The 22705-nt window shown below is 39.1% G+C and overlaps 1 protein-coding gene across 3 annotated transcripts in view; it reads left to right on the plus strand.

The window, feature by feature from the left end:
• Window positions 1-22705, plus strand: part of FAM53A (family with sequence similarity 53 member A) — a 70386-nt gene that overhangs the window by 27400 nt on the left and 20281 nt on the right. For 2 of the 3 annotated variants that reach the window (XM_065633948.1, XM_065633949.1), the window contains 2 exons: window positions 1845-1899; window positions 4172-4971. In XM_065633948.1, the coding sequence (XP_065490020.1) occupies window positions 1845-1899; window positions 4172-4971 (855 nt within the window). The remainder of the gene's footprint in view (window positions 1-1844; window positions 1900-4171; window positions 4972-22705) is intronic. The other variant, XM_065633950.1, reaches the window with a different exon arrangement.

The following is a 22705-nucleotide window of genomic DNA, read 5'->3' on the forward strand; positions in this document are numbered from 1 at the left end:
GAACAGTCTTTTAAAACATCCCTATTACGATGATTAAGTTGTTCTTATTGCCCTTTTCCATGTGGTTCAAGATATATTAGCTTTAAAACTTTTTGGCATGGAACTCTGTTCCAAAAATATGTTTTTCTTAGCTATTATCTGACAGTTGAATAGGTTGGTATTGTCTCTCACTTGGGGAAAACTGGAGAGGGAGGAATTGGTTGAATAACCTTATCTTTAAGTTTCTGATTTGTTTTTCTCCTTCAGGGATGGCTGAAATGTAATTATTATTGTTACCTAAATGTGCTCTTGTGTTCTATGTGATACCTTAGTAGCTGTTTAGAGTAAACAATTGATACTAGTTTAAGTATGTGTGGTATATAACTGGCAACAACAGTTCTGAAAAGCAAACTAGAAAAAGTGATTTCTGCTCCTGCTGTCAAGTTGCAGGGCTTCAGATGGTTTGAATAGGGCTAACTACAAATCTGATGGAGATTCAGACTTGGAGTTCTGTTATTTACTTAAAGTAGCCTTCTTTAAAAACAACTTATAAATGCATCTACAGATGCAAATATAAAGGAAAAATCAAATGGCTTGTCTGATATGCAGACATCGATTAAAAAATAAGATTAAAAATCTAATTGCTGCCGTATCCTTACATCTGTTCCATTATTTCCTACCTCTAAAACAATAACACCAAGGGAATATTATTGTAGTTTAGCATTTGTGTCTTATATGTGGGGCTCAGGGATATAAAGTTGTCACCAGCACTCTGTGTTGCTATACAGCAAGAAAGAAAAGCTTTGTAGCCCAAGGATGTTTGTTTAAAAATTGACTTTGTATCTGGAAAGGAAGTGTGTGTACAATGCTATCTTCTTTGGCTATACACAAAAAACAATGTTCACATAAATTGTGTTGCTCTCTTTTTAGAGAAATCTTCCTTTCCATCCTGAGGTGGCAATGGGGGAATAAATAATGGCCCTTGGGCTCTGGTGGAGTCTTAAGCAATTTATTTATAACTCCTCCGTAGGAGGCTGGGTAGTAAGGTCTATTCTCTGTTCGAGAAATATAGACCATTTGTAGTAACATTTTCTAGGTAAAATTAGCTATGAAAACAGAAGACATTCTGCATACAAACTTGTCTTACTGTGCAGATGCTGCTGATGAAGCTTAATCATAAATTCTGAAGCCCTTTACGCACAAATTTTGGTTTAAATGTGGCTTTTGCATTGTTTCTGAGTAGTGAACCATCACCAATAAACTCTGGTTTCAAAACCCGTCAGTCTGCAAAAGATAACTTTTTTTAAATGGCTTTTGTACTTTTAAGAAATAAGAAAACATCACCCTACATTGATTCTTAAGAAAATGTAAAATACTAGTGAAGCCTAATTTGGGCAATGTTCATTCTGGGGCCCCTTAAGAGTTTGTATATTTAATTTAGATAAAGCTATTTCTGTCTCTTAGTTTAAGGTGAAGGGTATGTTGCTTTTCACCCTTAAGATTGAAAATAGATACCCAACTGTCAGCCTGTAACTTCCTCTCCACTGAAATGAGAATTTTATCAAAACTTTTCCATTAAGGGTGAATTATCACCCTTAATTTTGCGGTTTATTCACATGGGGTAATGTTGCAACTCCTGAAACAGTTTGATACTCAGCAATATATCAGACAACATTACAAATAGATGCCAGAGGTTTTGTTTAGAAAGATCAGCTGTTCAGGAATTTCTTCCACATACCCAGCAAAACCTCGTCTTTTTAAAGACGTGGTTAAATGCACATATAGGGAAACTGAAAACTGCATGCAGTTTCCTTGGTGTATGCTCTTTTGCACAGTTAAAACTTTTTTTTTCTGATTAATTTCAGTACTCATCTGAGAAGCTGAACAAAAGTGGCAGCTTGTTCCCTTTCGAAATCAACGGTAAGTTCTTCAGAACCCTTAGCTGTGTTTTACTGAGGTAATTGGTGTAGCAAGCAGCCTTTCTTTTGTAAATAAGGTGAGGGGGATGGAGCATGCTGCTGTAGAGCCTGCTGGTTTAAGCTGGTCTTTGAACAATACTGGGAATAGCTGGTTGTTAGTTTTGTACTTGTGATCTGCTTTGCATAGTAAAAGCCCTTGTAACACTTTTTCTGGGTTCAGTATCTGCCATAGTGCACAGAAGCCCAGCAACGCTGTTTCGCAACCAGCAGAAAGCTCGCACATCTTCATGCACCTTCTTACATCTTTGCCACACAGAATATCCAACTTGATGCAAACCGGTGCCCTCCTTACAAGTGTTATTTGCTTTGGCAAATAAGAGTAAATCGTATCTAGCAAAAAATGAAAATGCTAGTTATTCGTATGTAAACTTTATACTGCTTTATTAAAGGGTGGACTTGAAATTTTGCATGTTCTGCTGTGTCTTTAAGTGTGGAGGATTTCTATTTGTGCAATGGGATTCCTCATAAAAATGTGAATCTTGGTTTGTGTGAGGTTTCAGAGGGAAATGGTGTTTTATCTTAAATACCATTACCATGTAAACAGTTAAAACACATGTGCAACTCTTGGCGCCTTTTTTTTTTTTTTCTTTACAGCAAACTTTAAATCAACTTCCCAGCCTGCGAGAAAGCTCCCTAAAGATTTTTTAAAAAATCAAGCCAGTCCAAGCTAGGAAATTGTCCTACAGTAGATGCTAGAAGTTTCAAACATTATCTGGATCCTATTGTTTGCTATTTTGCTTGCATTGAATTATGGATGGTCCCTGCCTTGAAGAGCTTACATGCTTAAGGCAAAGCACAGTATGTGGTTGTAGCCATCTGAAAGAATGGAGGAGGAAGGACAGAGGAATTCTAATAAAACATGTTGTTTGAATAGACCAGCTGTCTGCACAGCTAAATGATTTTGAGACAATGGGGTGTTCTTTAAATAAGATCCAAAACCAGGATAATCCATGACATACTTTGGGCATGGAACATGTACAACTATTTGAGTTTGCAACTTTTAAAGCTACTCAGCAAGTCTTTTATCTGTTGATTAGTCTAAAACTTAGTCGAGACAGCCAACTATAAGAATATACAAGTATTTAATGTTTAGGCTATATCTAGGTTCTTAAAGTAAGCATAGAGGAAAAACTCGGTATTTTAAATATTCTTTCTTTAAAGGCAGGGTAAGTGAAACTTACTCAGCTAATTGGTTTAAATTAGCAAATTTTCTAACCAAGCATGAAGCACTGTTAACTGGCCAACAGTTTTGCTGCTTTTCAATTTGCAAATCCAAAGTCTGCTGTAGTTCTTACACTTCATTGTATAATGTGGAGGAACAGCTGTAAAATGTGCAGAATGTTCTCAAAGAAATGCTTTACAAAAGAGTGAGAGGCTTCGCTGGCAGACAGCTTTTAACCCAGCATTGTCACTTCAGATGAGAAGTTGTGCTCTATGGGTTATATCTGTATTCACAGTAAAACTTGCAGGAGGTTCTTAAAGGATACTCACTTCATTTTATGCATTGAATTAAGAATTTTTTTCCCTACGCTTTGAATATGAGCTAAAAAGGAAACAAACAGCAAAAAAAAGGAAACAAAAGGCAAAAAAGGAAACTGCAGTCTGATTTAACTTTGTACTATTCCTAATTTAAAGTAAGGCTTCTCACACCGCAAAATGTGAACGCCCATATCTTTGAAACTTTTCTATAATAAGGTGTTCCTAATGGAAAAGCATAACAGCCAAATGAAGGACAGCAGTCTATGAAGAGATTACCCTGCTCTTTTATTAAAAAAAAAAAAAACTAACTTCAGTATTCCTTGGTGGGTTCTCATGTTACTTGTTAATCCATCTTGGTTATACCTTTGGTTGTTCACTGTTACAGGTTTTAATTGTAGTATTTGCTATGCGCTAGGAAGCAGGTAAGGACACTATTCCTGTTGCTCGCTAAGAAACACAGTGCTGTAATCTTTTGGTATACAGAAGAAGAATTAACAAGGTACATATATACAGGAATTCCTGGATTGGCTCTTGAAATTCTTTGATCTTCATGTTTTTGGAATTTTCTACCTTTTTAAAAATGAACGTTACCTAGTGTGAAATTTTGGCTAAGATCTGGGTATTTGTGGCCTGTGGTTCTAAGCTCGAGTTTGATTCATGATTTTACATTAAACTAGGTTTAAAACAAATTGTCTCCTTTACATCTTTCACCTTTATCTTTCTTTTGTTTTCAGAAGACAGTCCTTGGAAAGCTTTAAATGGGGTTTGCCCGATCCAGACTGACACAAGGAATTCAGCTTACCCTTTCCCAGTTTGCCCATTCAGCACCGGCACTGCCAGCAATGGCAGCCTGCAGTGGCAGCAGGAATCTTCCAGTACGTCTATGGTGTCAGGATGGATAAGTGAATTAAACCTTAACGAAAACTCGGGTCAACCCTTGGCGCCACCAACAAAACGCCACTGTAGGTCCCTGTCCGAGCCTGATGAGCTGGCTCGCTGTCGGTCACCGTGGAAGCCTGGAAACTCAAAGGTTTGGACTCCCGTGTCAAAGAGACGGTGTAATAGCGGTGGTAGCGCTACCTTGCAACGCTGCAACAGCCACGGAAGTGCGACCTTACAGAGAAGCACAAGTATCAGCCTGCCACAAAACATACTGTCGCTAAATAACGTCTTCACCGTCACCAGCTTCAACACGTCGCCGGTTCCCAGACCTTCCTCTGCCAGCAGCGGCTTTGTGGACAGCAGCGAGGGCAGCACGGGCTCCAGCACCCGCTGGAATTCCGGAGGCCCTTGTGACTTTAACCCAAGGCGCCGCCTCTCCCTCTCCCAGGAGCACATCACCGAGACGGGGAATCTCTTGCCTTCAGCCAACAGCACTCCCACCTCCACACCCGAGCTCAGCCGGCGTCAGGGCTTGTTGAGATGCCGCTCGCAGCCTTGCGTTCTGAACGAAAAGAAAAGCCGGCTAAAGCGCAGACGGGAGGAGGATGTACGATGGAACAGACCATCGTTAGACTTTTTTAAAATGACACGGGTGAGATTTTACTTTCCTCGGTGTGTGAAGGGAGCTATTGCAGAAAGGCTATTTCTAGATAAACCGCGCTAATTCGTAGCTGTTAATTCGCTTCTGCCTTCAGCAGTACAGTAGGATTCTTACTCTTGCTAGTGCTTTACCCTATAGCAACTTATTTAGTCTTTGCTCCCAAGGCCCAGTTTTTGAAGTCCAGGCTACTTGATATAGAGTACAAAGAGCTATGAAAAGATGCTTGGAGCAGAAGCCAAAATAAAATGGCTTGTTTTAAAAATGCAAGGAAGCCATGGGGAAGAGGGGTAGACAGGGTAGCAAAAAAAAGTTATGCTGCTGTTACTCAAGAACAGCATATGATGATTTCTAAGTCATCTTGGTGGAAATCTGTTTGGTCTAGTGTCCCCTTACTGTTTGAGTAATTCCATAAAGCTAAATAAGAGCAAGCAAACCCCTACATAAATGAATTGACTAAAGAAACTGCTAATGAGCAGCCAGAAATAGAAGTAGCGTTCCAATATGGTAACTGCAGATGCTCCAGCTCAATGGAGAGGTGTTTTACGCTAGTTATTCAGAATTCTGCTTCCCTCACATGATAGTAAACGTGCTGATTAAAAAAACTAGTAACACTGAATTAATGTCTGCACTTTGTGTGTAATACGAAAGCATGTACACAGCTCATTTTTCAAAGCTTCTGTGTTCACAGAGGCAACGGCTAGAGTTTAAAACTGAAGATGCTCCTTTAGTTTCTCTGGATGTAAAACTGAGTCTTACGTTATGGTCAGAGAACACTTTATGCTTATGAGAACGTACCCCTGCTGCCTTCAGTAGATACCAGGCGTGGGAGGTTTGTGTGCGTAGTTTAGTGGGGAGGAGACAGTTTGCAGAAGTAGTGATGAAAACATAAGGAAAAGGAAGTTCTGCACCAATGTCCCTGCGTTTGTTGCGCTGTGCAAAAGAAAGCCTGAATAGAATGGGGCTCTGCGTAAAATGTCCAGTCTTTGGTACCTTGGCATTAGTAGGCTTTACGTAGCCTACTATGGGCAAAAATGCTAGTAAGATACTGAAACTAAACTGTCTACTGGTGGATATTCACTGAGTTAGCTGGTTTATGTCCGCTTTGCTTGGCTAAAAGTCTGACATCTGTCTTTCTCTTATACCTTTATAAGACAACTTACAACTTAAAAGATTTTCTTCTTTAAAAATACAGCTTTTTTGATGAAGCTTCGGGGTAGGTAATAGGGCGGCAAGCTATACAGAATTATTTGCTTGCTTATTGACAAGGTGGTAACGAGTTCTGTTCTAGATATGACTGGGCAGCTTTCTGAGTTTTGGTTAAGATGCAAGTTTACTAGTTAGCTAATCAGATTTTGCCAGTTTCTCTGTGTTAATCACTGCTGAGATTAGTTTGCTAATCTACTCCAGAAACATTAGTGGATTTTCCTTTCAACTGTCTCTGTGGTCTAATGCATGTTTCTTTATTTAAACAGAATGTAAAATTTAAAACCTGCTTGTTTCTTGGCTAGACTTGCTGCTTGAGTTCTTCAAGCTCTAGAGCTGAGATGCAGTATTTCAGACTGGCACAATTATTTCCATTGATCAGATGTCATACCTTCTAAATAATCCATGTAATAGTGTGTATGGAGCAGACCTGATGTAGCCCACATCTACAGAAGTATTTTTAGCTATTTAGACTTGCTGCTGAATTGAAGAGGACGTGAGGCCAATATTCAGCCGGTCTTGATCACTTTTTCCTGTAAGACCTATTTTGAAATTATGTTTTTATGGTAAGCTGAGTAGTTTATGTAACCAAGTTCATTCTGCAGTGTCATTCTGCCTGATGTGTGTGTTGTGGGGGGGGGGGGGGTGTTAATTCAACTGTTTCAGTAGAATGTTCCTATAAAGATACTACTGTGTATTTAATCAAAGGCACAAAGTATAGTTTGGAAATGCAGCAGCTTTCAAACGTGCTAAACTTCAACGAAAACATCTGTTTAAAAACTAGGCAAGTGCAGAAAACATTTGAGGTAAAAATGGAATTAAGTTTTCAAGAAGTGTTGGGAATTTTTAGAATGGCACCTTGCTTGCCCATTACCCTATTAGAAGTTTTACATTTCTTCATAGCCCACCTTCTCCCGTGACGCAAATTCTGGCAAATGTATATGCTTATTTTGTGGTTCTTAAATGTTCCTGGCCAAACAAAATAACAGCTATGCAAAATATTATAAGCTAATACTACAGAAGACTTATTTTGAAGTGTCACGCAAAACGTGGATGTGTCCTATATCTGCATATAGCTCAGTGAAGATCAGGACTACGAAAAGGGGAATTTCAGCAAGACCTCTCTCTCATATATATTGATGGCTCGTTATTGTTTCCAAAAATACTTTCTCTGTGACTTCAAATTCACTTCTAAGTCAGTTAATGAAAGACCTATGTTGAAAACAAGTGCTTTTAAGGATTTTTTTTCTTCTAAGCTCTCTTGCAGATGTTTTGATTTCCTCAAATCTTCTAAAAAAACTAAACTTACCAAATAGTTGCTCAAAATCAGGTCAGTAATTAGTTAGTATTGTTTAGGGAGAACTTAAGTCCTGGGAAGGCAGAGTTCCTACTTTACAGAAGGGTGGAATATTGGAGCCCCAGCTGTGTGAAAAGGGGAGTTTGGGGTCTGTAGCCATTTGTGCGAATGCTCTGCAGTCCCCAGAGGTTGGCATTGGAACACCCACCAACGTTGCTCAAGGCTTCTCAGCTAGGAGCTCTCTCAAACCAATATTTATCAGAACTAAATGATTTATTTACTTCAACTTGAAGCAAGCGCTGTTCTGTGTGAATGAAGTTCTGGAATAGATGTGAATTTGGGTGAAGCTTTAGCGGGGAAAAAAGGTGGTTTGGGGTTGGGGTTTTTTTTTCTTTAGTGAGCTGTCTTTACCTAGTGAGTTCTGGAAAATGTACTGGGTTGATGCTGCTTCAGCCCCTACCAATTTGCTAAATTTAAATGCTAGACAGTCTGAAGTCTAATTCTGAAAACGAAGTTCCCATTGTCATTGCTTCTTAAGCTTAAATAGAGCTCGTAGGTGAGTAAATTCAGATTGCTATTCTAGCCTTATAACCTATTTTTAGTTTCTGTACTTGTTCAAGGTTTGTTCCTTCCACTCTTGCCTCTTTAGTATTCTAATTTGTGCCTTTATTGAAAAGAAGGAAAGAAATCAGACAGCTCTGTTTCTTTCTCTATACATCAATTTTATTTTCCTCCACACACCTTCACACTTCACTGTACCCTCCCTCTGTTTGAGATTGTATGTCCTCGTAGAAAAGAATGTGCCATTTCTTCAATTTGCATGGGAAACACTAATTTTCATTAAAATGAGTAATTAATGTAGAAATAGATGGAAATGATCAGGCAGATTGCTGCACACCACTGTTCAGCTCTCACATGGTGCTAAATTCTGGGAGGATCTTTTTTTGGACTTGAAGATGAAAATACATACTTGTGAAACTTCAGACGTTCTAGAACATGAAGACAGCTGTAAAAACAAGTGGAAAAAAAACCTGTAGGAAATTATAACAAAATATGATAGCTGTTTTCAGCCCCTAAGGACTCAAAATGACTTTCTCTGTTCAGTTATGTGCACAAGAAGAGCTGTATGTGTTGTAGAACAGCAGAACACCGTATGAGCAGATGATCCTTGTGATCCCTTCCAACCTGGGACTTTCTGCCTACTTAGTATTTCTTCACAGTCAGCTGAATAAGAAGCTGGAGGGTCAATCCGCCTTCGCCTCTGCAGGGATCTGGTCACCGTGGTATTTCAGGATGACCGTGCATGGCAAAGAGCCTCTCTAGACTTACGCTCTTCTGCAGATGATAAACCTTATCACAGAGGCTGCCACAGAATAAGTAAAGGTGGCATTTAGAATGGTAACTGCAGCAGGAGGATCGAAATATTTCTTTACTGAAACGAGGAGGAAAGTGCTGAGCTTTTTTAAATGTTCTGCTTCATGAATTACGTCAGTCGATCCTGAGGTGTGACAAGTAAAGAACAGCCAAGAGGTTGCACATGTTTTTTGGTGTGTAAGCAAGTTTTATTGTGACAGTAAGACTTTATTCTGTTTCAGATCAAACAACACGCTCTAGTTTGAAGTCTTTCTGGTGTTTAACATTCTTGTGCTACTCCTCCCCCAATGCTGTGGTGTGGAGTTGGTATCATGCTTAAAAAAAATAACCCATACTTCTTTAACACATTCTCTGAAGTGGCATTTGGTCTGTTCAGATAGTTAATACAAAATAGTCGGGTTTATCCAAGTAAGGAGTCGTTTCAGCTATTCAGTACTATGGTGTCTCATGCATTAACATGAGACTAGATAAGACAACACAATGAAAAGTTCTAAGGGTCTCTGAACAGTGAAGGAACTTGAGGACTGCGGTTGTGATTTCCGAGCACAGGGCGCTTCTGCCACCTTAGAAATGCTTTGAAGTCATCTGGGTTTTACACTAGTGGATTTTTCTAGGTACTGAGAGAGATCCGAAGTGCCACAGCAGGTCAGGCCAAGCTCTGTGTGTCCTGGCACCCTGCCTCATGGAACAGCTGCGTTGAGCCACCCAGGAACAAGGAATGTGCAACGTGATATTTCCTCCAGTGTGAAGGCCTGGCGTCTGCCCGTGTGCATCTTGGGGGCTTTGGGCTGTGCATCAGTGGTTCCAACTCTGAGAACTATCCATACATCTGTATTCTGTTGATAATCTGGTTTTTAACCCTTTACTTTGGACCTCCACAATATTGCACCCCAGTTTAGTTTTTGTAAACTCCGTTCATCATCACTTTGTCCAAACATCTGAATGCTTGATTTGATTTCTTCCTTGGAGTTTAAGGTCTTGAATGAGCAAAACACTTGGATAACTTTGATCCTGAAAGTAAACTGAGCTTAGACTCTCTCTGCTTTATGCTTACTGTGACTTAATGCTTCAGGTCACAGTGACGTTGTGGCTTTGTGGATCTCCATGACAAGGAGGGCTTATCTCAGAAGATGGCATCTGAGTCCTAAAGACTTGTCCAGAACAGCACAACTAGTATCACTTAGGTATGAGGATAAGCAGAGAGACTAGTGATTTTTTTTTCCTTTTTTTTTTTCCGCAGCAGTTTAAAAATGCACACAAAGTAGGGATGAATGGTGGGGGTGGATATGTTTCCCTGAAGAGTGTGATGAGGAGGCAGTATTTTATGAAGGGCAAAACACGTCAGGAGTGCTGTGACTAAGCTTAGATCAGATGACTGCTACTTGTCCTGCAGAGACTTTTAGTAACTCCTGATGTGTCTTGTGGAGTCTCTGCATCCCGTTACTTGAATTGTACTTTGTAGGGGCTGGTTTGCAGAAGCTGATGTGAATAGATACAAGGGTGAGATGTGATGCTAATTAGTTTGTTATGCTGTTTAGACACTTGAGTAAGCTGTGGTTGTTATCTGAGAACTACTAAACATTCATTTTGTTTTGTTGCTCTTTGAGGTCACTGTAATAGTCAGTATGCAGACATTAGCTGTACTGCAGCCTCGCTAAGTTTAAGCAAAATAAGCTCTGAAGCGTTCTCCTTGATTCTTTGAATTCTTGTTGTCTAGAAAATTTCTGGGTGTGCCCTTTTAAGTATAGTTACAGTAGATTTGATCACTTTGATTATGCTACAAAAAAGTGGATTAATGTTCCCAAGCTGCACAAGCAGCGTCACTGCTATAACTAGAGCTCAAACATGGACATACGGAAGACAGTGTCGTACACATGAGAACGTAGTAAAGTAGCCACTCACTTGCATTAGGTGTTTTCCCAGGCTGCTGTTTTAGGATGAACAAGATAAAGTGATATCAAGAGTCCCTTACAATGCTATTATAGCAGAGTAACCTGCGAGTCAAGCCTGGACCGGCTAAAGTAGGTTAAGTACTGGCTCATGAAGTTCATTCAGTTTGTGCTCTCTAAATAGTAAGCATGTTACTTTAAATAGTTTGAGATGCTTATGTTAAGCTCTTCTCTTTTAGCCTCCTGTCAAAATGGGGAAAAAAAACCCAAACCAAAAAAACCAGGTTATTTGGGGTAGATGTATTTTCTGCTTCTGGATACAGTGAAGTCAGCAAAAGCTGTTCTCTGCCTGGCATGCCACATTTGTGGAATGTGATTTGGGGAAGATATTTAATACTATTGCAAGTCTTAATCACTTATGCTCTTATGGTACTCTTGCAAGATGTAGTACAGCATCTCTTGGTCAGAACATAGGTCTGATTTTTTTTTTTAATTTTTATTCCTACCTGTGGTTGACACTTTGCAATTCAGTGATGCATTGATGTGCACCGCTGCTTCTCAGCTAAAATAGATGGCAGACGTCTTTGCACTGTATGGGGGTATCTTTGGCTTCAGGGCACCCTTGCCACACTTGGCTTTTGGAATATGGTTTGTGGAAAACAGAATATAGGTGAGCTCTGTGTGGCGAAGGACTGGACTAGGGTTGATTTGGATCAATAAAATAGTAGTAAATGTAAATGTGCAACATAGTTAATTTACTGGTAGTTTCCCTTTGTATAACATTAAGAACCAGAAAGAACAGCTGTGGCTCAAGTAATTTAGCCAGGGACAGAACTTTGGTTCTTGTTTGAGAAATTAATACCTATTCCTATGGGAGTCTTTAACTTCACACTTGAAAAACGGAGCTAATCCTGGCCTAACTTTGCATTGAAAAACAGTTCTGGGGCCTTTTTTTCTTTTTCTTCCCATCGTAGAAATTTCTGTAAGCAATCATAAACCAAGAAAGCAAAAGATAAGATGATTTGTATTCCAAAAGGCATGAAGTAGTTTAAGCTCAGTGATCAATGTTTCGTTCAGAGGAATGGAGCTGGGTATCAAAATTGTCCAAAGTAAATCAGTGGTTTAAATTCACTTTGTGTAGTTCAAGGTATAACCTTAATTTATAGCTGAAAAGAAATAGTCAGCAATGGACCTCACGGAAAATGTTTCCACTGTTTGCCTATACAATGTACCCCTATATGCAAGAGGCCAAAGACTTCAGCATTTGCAAAGTGTGTTTTTTCTTTAAGGACAACCGTATGACATGAAGGGCAAATGTCTGAATGGAAGTGGATATACAATGAGAGATATGTAGGTTTTCTAAGCTCCAGCAGAGTGAAAATAACCTACTGCTACACCTGCAGGATTTTGAATAGTGAAATGAAAGTCAGCTTTGACCTACTGGAGGTCTGTCAAGCAATTTTATTTATTCATTGCAAATTAGTTTAGAAGCTAGAGAATTGCTAAGAATGGGAGGAACTTCTCTTTGGAGAAGAACAGGGATGTGGAAGGTTGGAAGAGTTTTCTCAGGTGGCTGCTCTCCTGTGGCATTTATGAGAGGGAGGGACTTTTTGAGGAAAATTCAGTGGCATGGGTGAAACAGCACAGATACTCTTCAACTCTTTGCACCTGTCTCGGGATAACAGGTGTCTGGTAAAATTCCAAGTATTTTAACTTGGATTGTAGGCTAAATTGACTGACTTGAAGTTGAGCAATATGCATCTACTATGCAGTGTGATTATGCCTCACATATCCTCAAATTAAATAAAAAATAATGTACAGCAGTTCGAGATGGAGTTTGTGTGGGTGACTATTTATATTTGGCTTGCTATCAATCTGTAAAAAAAAAAAAAAAAAGTGGAGATTATGGGTGAGGAAAGATGTTTTAAATCATCCTAATTCTCTGTTGATACATGATTACTTCCCACTATATATATATTTTTATAGTATTTGGTCCACTGTACCCTTTCAAATCCCTTCAGAGATGTGGTTTCCTTAGCAGATAAAGAGCCTTTTGTGGGAAGGAAAGGCAGTTTCGCTTAAGTTATAAAACTCATTCAGACTCACTTAAGATAGCGGCATGGCTTTTGGGGTCTCTTTCCTACTGTCATGATAACAGATAATATTCTATGGAAATAAAACTTTAATCTTCCTTGTCCTCTGGTCAATGAAAATAGCTGAGCTCTCTTAATCTCTGTTTGAAAGCAATTCCTGCAGCATTGGGACGAGGAACAGCAGATATTAAGTCTGTGTCTAGAGACTAGGAGTAGATGTCCAGTTATTCCTTTCTGTTTTGTGAAAATGTTAGGAATTATTGTGCTTTTAGCCTGAAATATTTTTTTGTGCGAGTTAGAGGTATTACATGTAAGCGGTAGTTTTTGCTGTAAGAAATAATAGTCAAGGGCTCGCGGCTTCTTGGAGAACTTTGAGGACTTGAGTAGGACCAGCCACAGCGTTCAGCTAGTTCTTCACTTCCAGTCTTACGTTTAGATTATTCCTTTCACTTGTAGTTATGTCTCTTAATAATTTAAATTTCTTCAAAGTACTCCAGCAAAATAGGTTAATCAAAATGAATAGCTTGTAGAAAGTGGTGAACCTTTTCAGTCATCTCAAGTTTCATTTACTCTTCTTTGTGAAGTGTTATACAGATGCTGCTTCCTATGTTGAAGTTCTTATGTAAAAAAAAAAAAAAAAATCCTGTTTTCAAAACTTGAAAAGGAAGGAAAAAAATCGGTTAACCTGTATTGCATCAGAACAAAAAGCCTGTGTTCCTGTGTTCTGCAGCAAAGATGTGTGTAAATAATAAGTGGACTTAAACTCTAAACATATTAAAAAAACCCCAAACAAAACAAAACCAAAGGACAACAAAAAAAAACCAGCCCAAACCAACCCAACCGAACAAAAAAAAAACCCCCACATCATACAACTTTATTCTATGCTGTTATAATGAATGCGGGGAAGGTTTAGGGGGAGATGTTTTGTTCAAATGGTGTTTTCCTTCTCAAACAGATTCCCCAAGTGGAATGAGCCAATGCTGATTTCTGGCTTCAAAAAAGCAAACTGTTCCTCTGCAAACTCGGTGCCCCAACGTGGGGTGTGACATGTTGGGTCTGTTGAACTAGGAATTTGTTCCCATATTTGAATTAATGTAGCTTAAATATACCTGTACTTGTTAGCATTCTTCTAAACTTCTTAATCATGTGCAGCATCTAGTGCTTGTCTCTTGCTGTGTCCATTGTGTGAGCAGGAACTTGCTTAAATAAGAATAGTATTTTCAGGGAGGTATTAAACTATAGAGTTTGTTTGGGGGTTTTTTTTGGTATATAAACATATATATGTTTGTCACATAAGGAGTTCTCTAAGACAACTTTTTAACCTTATTAGAAATCTGGGTTTTTTTGTTACTATCCGACAATCAGTTATGAGCTTGGATTTTGCCATTTCAGATATAGTTAGATGGCTTTTTCATCCTTCTAAACCTAAATAGATGAACTGCACATCTGTTGCGTGAAAATAATGTAGCAAGTCTGAATTTTTCTATTTCAGGAGTGACTTTGTTGACATCAGTTAAAAGGCTTATCTGTAATTACATAGTTCTTATTAACACTGTGGTGTTTGAAAACTGATGTTTGTTTTCTGTAAGCAAGGTTACCCCCATCCCTTCCAATATGGTTTTTAACATAAAGTGCTAGAAAATACTGATTTTTTTTTTTGATTTTTTTTTTTTAAATCTGGGTATTATGTTTATTAACTAACAAAACAATGTAACAACACTACGATTTAAGTTCTTCTGATAAGTTTAGACACTCTACCAGGTAAAATAAGAGTTGCTCTTGCGCAAAGAGCTGAGTCTTTCACCAAAACGTGTGTAGCAGCGTTGCCTAAAGACAACCTTGTGCCCTGACTAAAGGGTGGGTTGGGCAGCAAATGTTGGGAACTTCAACTGTTGATGAGGAAGTTCAGAGCCTTAAATGTGTTTTTTAGTTCTTTAGTGTGCTGTGATGAATTCTTGTGGAAGAGAGGATAGAATCTAGGTTCCTAAAATGAAGTAAGATACTAGATTATACTATTCTTTCAGGGGAGGCAAACATTGTGTAAACCTTTCCAAAATGTGGCTATAAGAAAGGCAGGTCAGGCTATAACTTGACGATGAATCTCGTAAGGATTAAGAAACCAGATGGTGCTATGGTGTGTAGCTACTGGGCTGACCTGTCTGAGCTTTTCATATAAAACTTGTAGGCTTTATCCAAGCGCCTATAAGTAATGCGTAGCTCAGCTCAAAATGGGGAAAAAATGTTGTGGATTTAATTTTCAGAGACACTGTCCTGTGGAGTTAACTTTCCTTTTGAACAGTCCATTTGAACCTTTGTGCTTGCAATACGTGTAGTTGAAACCTTTTAGTATTTGTTTTCCATCTTCCTCACTCCCCTCCCCTTGCCACCCCTGTGGTTTGAGTTTTGTATGAGGAGGACTCAGAGGAAGAGAAGCTGGATTCCTTTTCCTTGTTTTCCTCTTTCAAATACAATGGTGATTACAATGTCTGTATGAAGCAGGCATTATATTTTGGTAATAATGCTTTGTCTCAAAGCAAGTGAGTCATCTTCTGACTGCCAGGCTCCAGAATATGACAGTCCTTAAGAACTTTCCATATGAGGAAGCAATAACAGATGCTGTCCCAATACCTTCAGCCTCTACCAGGCCTGAATTTGAATTTGCTCTTAATTTTTCTAATCCTCTTTTAGTAAACAGGCCCAGTTAACTGAGGCTTGTTTTACCATGGTGTCAGTACAAATACCTAAGGATAAATCTGCAGTTTGCCAATTTGTTGCAGATAAGTGTTAAAATTGATGCTTTTACCTTTTCCTGCCATGTGGCAAGATAAATCACCTTGATATCTTAAAAAAAAAAAAAAGGGGGGTGGGTGGGTGGGTACAGAATTGCTTTCCATCTGGGGCATCATTTCAGATGCATTGGAGCTTGGATAATCTAGATCTTGTATAATTCCCTCCTTCATTATGAGAAAAAGCCCCTTTACCTATAGCTCTAATTGCTAATTAATGAAGTCCTTAATTTAGTTAGAAATAGCTTTTTAGGTTGAGCAGTATTAGAGAGGAACATATTTTTCCAGTCTTACACTTTAAATGATCTTGCTGTCAAGAACAGATTTAAGCTTTCTGTACTGAAACATAGCTGATAACTACATTCCAACCCAGAGTTGTACAGGTCATAAAGTTTGTTAAGAAGTGGCCTTGTGGTTTTTTTTCTAACCACAGCAGAGCATTTTCTTGACCTAGTTATTTTTCAAAGACAAATTACTCTTTTTCTTACCTTGAATGTTGTTGCCTAAAGGGGTTAGTCTGATGGTTTGACACACGGTTTGGAGAGCCTCTAGTCTTTGCCTCTGTTACCATTGAGTTTGGATGCTATTCTGCCCAGCTGTGTTTAAAAAAAAAAAAATAAAATAAAGTAGGTACTTGAACTTGAAAAGCTCCTTCAGTAATAGGCCTTGAGAAAGCAAAGCTTTCTGTAGGCAAGGGCTTTTTCTTCTAGGATGAATCTTACATGGTACAAACCTGAAGTATGGAACTGTTCTACTGGGAATCAGCATTTTTGTCAAATGGTAGTTAAGCATCCTTACAAAATACGTGTCTGTGTTCACTGGAAATTGGGAAGTCCAACAAGATGTCTCCTGACTAGTTCCACATGTTCTAAAAACTTTGTCCTGCGAAGTGTTGCCAGCTTCTTTCCCCATTACTAGATCTGTGTGTCTGCATGTGCTTGTGTTTTATAAGGAAGTTATGGGCTATTATTTGCTGCTGTAAGTTTTTCTTTCTTCTGGAGCAAGGACAAGAGAAGTGAATGTTGGAAGCAGAAGTAATTTTTCTTGTATTCCTGTGTGAGACCAGGGCATGCGCTGAATTAAGTAGTTTACACAGCTTGCTGCTCTTCAGGTTCTGCTTCTTGTATATTAGTGTTCTGTAAGTCCCTTTCGGCTTTGCTCTGAGTTACCTTTGCTGCTCCGCCTCGCTCTGCTGCTTTCTGTTTAGGGATTTTTCAAGTTCCTTGGTCTGGTGTCAAAATCCTGTTTAGATTCCTTTGTAGAGAATAACCATCCAGAAAACCAGCTGTGCGTCCTGGTGTTGAGCATTGCTAAATCCTGCTCCATTTTAATTATGGCATGAAGAAATACCCTATACGTTCTACCAGAAAGATCCAGTAGAACTGAGTTCTCTTTGTGCGGTGGCATGACCAGCTGATGGTAATATCTGCAGTTTCTATATAAATACACTGAGCTCATCTTGAGCCACTGGAGGGGCTGCCTTACACAAGCTATGGAGATGTTCCCTGACTAGCGGGGCTTGAGATCTAGTGACCCTCACATTTGTTGGATGGCTCAGCTGTGACCACAGTGTGTTTGAGGGTCACGCCTGAGAGTATCAAGCACCCGTGAAGCCATGTGAGCTCCCTTGACCTCTCCACCCACAATATTGTTGTGTTTAATTTTGGTTTAAATTCGTCTCTCCTGGACACTACTGTTGTAACAAAAGGGTCATGCTGCTGGTATCCAAATAGGCTCAGATGTGATCATCTTTGTCATTTATTGAGACAGCGCTAGTTAGGGCTTGTACTTGTATTTTTTTAGCAAGCCTATTTCCACTATGACTATGTTTTGGTGGGGTTTTTTTTCATTTTTAACATTACTGTATTAAATTGTAATCCACTTAGCATGGTTCTGGCTTTTTCTGTCTTAGTGCATATTCTGAAAAATATGAAGATCTCTGGGGAGCCATGATACAAGTCTCATAAGTAGGATGTACAGCACAGTCTGCAGCCAGATGATGGTGGCAAAAGAGTAAAAACACTTCGCAAAAGTTCTCTTCCCAAAGAGCATTTGGGGATTTTTTTTTTTCTTCCCTTTACCAGTGTCAGCAGTTTGACAATTTGGAAGTTTGTGCCCTAAAGCTATGGGTTTAAGAAAAAAGATGCTTTTGTACTTCAGGAGGGGGTGCTGGCATTTGAAGGGGGAAGGAAGGAATCTGTCCTCTGCAGCCTTCTTAATTTATGCTCTAGGTCTATGAATAGATCTCAATGCCTGTCTCTTCCAATTATTATATTCCCAAGCAGCACTATCTGTAAAACTGGTGGTTTTGGAGTGGTCTTTGGTTTTATATGTCTTTTTAAGCATGAATAGTATTTCTTCTTCAGATATGAACATACTGATAGATGTTGGATCTTCTGCCTTGGGGGTTCCTCGTGTACCGGTGAAATAACTTCAGTTCAGACTCTTGTTCTCCTCAATGGTGACAAAAGCAGTTGCCGGTTACACAAAGTAAAAAAAAAAAAAAAAAAAAAAAAAAAAAAAAGGAATGAACTACATATTCACTCCAACTAATAGTGGCAATTCGAGGTGTTTCTCTGTCCCAGTCATAGAGCACCACAGTAACTTGTGGGAGCAGCAGGAACTGTGACCTAAATAGGAAAGATTGAAACCAGCGCTAAACATATTGTCTGCAGAACATAATGAGTGACAGGTTTGGGACACTTTGAATTTCTCCTCTGTTTATTTTTTTTAAGGACCTTTTTTGCTTTGATATGGGAAATATTGCAAACAGTACTGCTTGAGCTGCTGTCATATTTTTTCCTTTGTTGTGGTAAAGTCCTTCCCTTATTACGAAACAAGCTTCGTATCGTGCCTTCCACGGGAGATCATCTCATCTGTGTCCACTCAGAGTGGGGGTCACGTCCACTTTTGTGATGATTATATAGTTTGTAATGTGTATCAGTAGCCTTACCTTCAAGGATCGAGTTATTTCTGCTGTAACTTAAAGTTTGTGCTTGGAAACTGTAAACCCAAGGATTACAGAGAAGGAAATGAAGAGGAATGGCAGGATGTTGAAATGCATTTTTAATGAGCAGTCATATTTGTAATAACCTCTAATCTGTAAGAACAAACCTCAACGGAACTGTTAGCAAACTATGAATGCTGTTGCTAACTCCCTCTGCATTAAATCTCCTCCTTCTACACACCAGTTCCATTTCAATTATATTGATTTTTTTTTTTAATGTGATTCATACTTTGATTTTTTTTTTCTCCATCTGAAAAGGCTTTGTGTACATAAGTGTAAGGCATAAGATGATAGGCCTTTCCCTAACAAGTAAGGGCTTGAGTATCACTAGTTCATTTAAAATTGTTGTTGTTTTAAAAAAAATGAGACTAGTGTTTGGATTTTTTTTTTACTTATCCAATTTAAATTTTAGATGTCAGAAGCCTGAAAACCAATAAACAAGATATTCTGGACTGTTCCTCAGAGCTGAGTATGCATGAATGAACCAGTAGTGATACCTTCTCTCCACTTGTATATTCTTGTTTTAATGGGCATTTTGTTTCCTTTAGGAAGCTCGTTGATCAACTAAATACAGTAATTCCTAGTATTTTCATTTAAGTTACTAGTTTTTTCCTTTTGCTGTATTCCATACAACTGAAGAGAACTTGGGACAGTTCCTTTTATAAATGTTGCAGTTTATTTTTTTTTCTCAAAAGAAATCTTGCATAGGAATGCTAGTCTGTCACAAAAGCAGTTTAAACGTTGGTTCCTTATTTTACTGTATTTAAGATACAGCTCTAGGAATACTTTATTTTGTGCTAGGCTGCTTTTACCCTTCACTGACCAACTTGTGTTCAAAAGATTTTTTTGTGTGATCTATTTAAATATATTATGAGATTTATGATAAGCTTGTTCATGTGTAACACTCTGCACCCCACTAGTTTCTCTTCCGCAGGCTTCTTGGTTAGACTTAAATACTGTAAAAACATCAGTCTCCAAACAGTAATAGCTGCCAGATGTATAGCCAAGCTTAAGTCTGCTGAAAGATATTACACAGGTTTCTAGGCTTCAACTTAACTGCAAAAGGCAAGTGAATGAAGCAGAAGGTGATGGGTTTGGTTCTGTTTTTCTTTAAGATTAGCATGTGAGCACTGGCAAACATGGGTTTTAACTGGAACTGGATTTTATTGTTCATTTCCAGCATGGTTGTCTTATATTAGAAAACCGGTGCAAAGAATAAGGTTGTGAGAGCCATCCCTTAAACATACTCATGGCTGATAATATAATTTCTCCTTATGTGGGTGTGTTTTCTGCAGGTGTTTTTTTAGCTCCTCTACATTGATCCCTCTACGTAATGACACTTAGAGAACAGTTATTGCTGATTGTCCTTTTCTCACGCTAAATAAACTGGGCTCCTCCAAAGGAGCCTTTCTCTGAACCTTGCCTGCCTCAGACTCCTTTCTTGAAACTCTAATTTTTTTTTTTTTTCTGCTTAGGGTCTGCTTTTGCTTTATTCCGTCTCCTTTTACGGCCGCGTTGTGTTGGTGACTGGAGTCACTTGTTTTCCTTGTCCTGCTCTGACCCTTCCAACTGATGAATTCCTCATGATGCAGTGTGATAGTGTGACCTTGTGCTTTTCTATAAATGTGCCCATGATATCATTTCAATCAAGTTCTTGAATATTCCAGCCTTCCCTTATGTGGCTGATGACACTCAGCTTTAACTAGCGAAGTTTAACGTACTCTTTTGGGCATTTTTTTCGTTTCCCCTTTTAACCAATCTTCAGTTGCATCATCTATACATGGCCACCTCCATCTTGGTGCAGTTGTTTTGTATGTTGATTAATTCTCATTTCTACATTACAGTCTTGGTGTTGCTGCGCTATGTCTGGCAAAATTAATGGGTGAGGTTTTAGCTGGTCATTGAGGAGCGGCTGAGGGAGCTGGGGCTGTTCAGCCTGGAGAACAGGAGGCTGAGGGGAGACCTGATCGCTGTCTGCAACTGCTTGAAAGGAGGTTGGAGCGTGGAGGGGGTTGGTCTCTTCTCCCAAGTAACAAGCAATAGGACAAGAGGAAATGGCCTCAATTGCTGTGGCGGAGGTTTAGATGGGATATTAGGAAAAAATTCTTCATGGAAAGGGTTGTGAGGCATTGGAACAGGCTGCCCAGGGCAGTGGTGGAGTGACCACCCCTGGAGGGGTTTAAAAGGCATTTAGACAAGGTTCTTAGGGACATGGTTTAGTGCTAGAGTTAAGTCAGGTTATGGTTGGACTCGACGATCCTGAGGGTCTCTTCCGACTGAAATGATTCTGTGAAAAGAGTTGAGCAGGTTTGTGTGCCATACTTGAGGTAAACATGCCAGTGCTGTTAAGTACATAAAACTAGAAGAGCTATGGTTGTTATAAAACTGTCTGATCATGATGACCACTGGGTGGATGTCAAGAATATTTAAGAAACATTTATTCTCCTCTGGACTTGTTTTTCTACAGACTTTTGTAGAGTAAGCAACTGAGGTTCAATACTTTATTTTTTGTAGGCAGCTTAAGTTTGTTGCCATTAAGGGTCTTAATACAGACTATATCTTGACTTTTTATGCCAAGCGATATGTCATAGCGTGGTTTTGAAGGACTAACCCTTTTCCTTTTGGGATAAGGCGTAACTTCCAAGACTGGTTGTGTCATGCTGTTGTTATGGGCCCCCTTGGACTGAAGTCTGGTCACTGAGCTGCCTTGCCTATCTTGCTTATGGAAAAGTGTTTTAATCTGCTTCGATTATGTCAACAAGGGAAAGTAGAGTATGTTAAGAGTTGGAATGAATTGCTGTGCTGTGAGCAAGGTGTATGATCCCTTAAGTTCTAAGGGGCTGAAATGTGCCAGGGCTGAGGTTTTTCTCTGGATGTATTCTGGTTTAGGTCTGTTTCTTTGGACAGCAGAAATGGGCATGTGCAAGAAAACCAAACTAGTACTAGTAATTCAGGTACAGTTCAGAGGCTTTTAAAAACTTTTTCAAGACTCCACCCAAGAAACTTCCCGTGAGATCAGTAGACACAGAAGATAAAGAGATCCTAGATTTTAGCTGGATTAGTGCAGAAAACACATCTGTCTGTGGGGTTTTTGATGTTCAGAAAGAATTTCTGAATTCAGTGTGGTATATAAACACATTGGGGAAAATAAACTTGCTTCAGATTTGTATATATGACTGCTGTGGATTTTTGGGGAAAGAATAAAATTGGCTTACAACAAATGGGGGCTGCAGTCCTGATATGAAACCAAGTTGTGCTGCTGAAATTACAAGGGCAAAGGCTCATGTGTGTATATGTGGAAGGGAATTTCCTTTTAAAAATAAGAATGTTTTATGTTTGCATAAAGCAAGGGGAATCTTTTCAGTATTTTTGGAAGAATTACGTGGGTATAGACAGTATCAAGGAGGCCTCTGAAGTTTGGGGGCTTTTTTGGTGTGGTGTAAGGGAGAGAGTGGCAGGAAGGGCACCCAGTGCTGGGGTGCAGTCTGGTCAGGATGCTGAGAGCTTCTGGAATTCATGTGGGGATTTCCCAGTAATCAAGTGGTCACATGAATGAATGAGGTTTTTACTGTGCATTTTGAAGCAAAAGATTAAATAATTTTTGTTAAATTAAGAAGTTCTTTATGGCAGAAGTCAATATGGTCATTTCCAGGCAAGCCTGTATAAAACAAAATTAAGAAAAATAAGTGAGATTAAAGCTCCTTCAAATTTTGCTAGTTGTTTCCTGTCTAGGTGCTGGGAAATATCCACCTTGCTGTGCAAGCAGAGACCGAAAAATAAGTTACTTTAACATGCTTTTCTTTAGGTCCTGGAGTTTTTTGTTTTCTTAGTTCTTGAGTAATTCTATAATCTGACTCCATATGTATGTGCAGCAAAAAAAGCTTGTTTCAAATTTTCTCTTTAGAGATCCGAGACTAAAGGTATCAGTTTGGGGTGAAAAATACTGCTTTTATTTGGGCAACACAGGATGAAGTTTGGACTCATATGTGTTGTTTTGGTACCAGGAGGTATTGCAGCTTTTTTTTCCTAGGTGACTGGTTGTTGTCATGGTTATAGTTTCTCTGCACTGTTCCCAG

The sequence above is a fragment of the Caloenas nicobarica genome, chromosome 4 (genome assembly GCF_036013445.1).
Source record: "Caloenas nicobarica isolate bCalNic1 chromosome 4, bCalNic1.hap1, whole genome shotgun sequence".
Classification (NCBI taxonomy): Eukaryota; Metazoa; Chordata; class Aves; order Columbiformes; family Columbidae; genus Caloenas; species Caloenas nicobarica.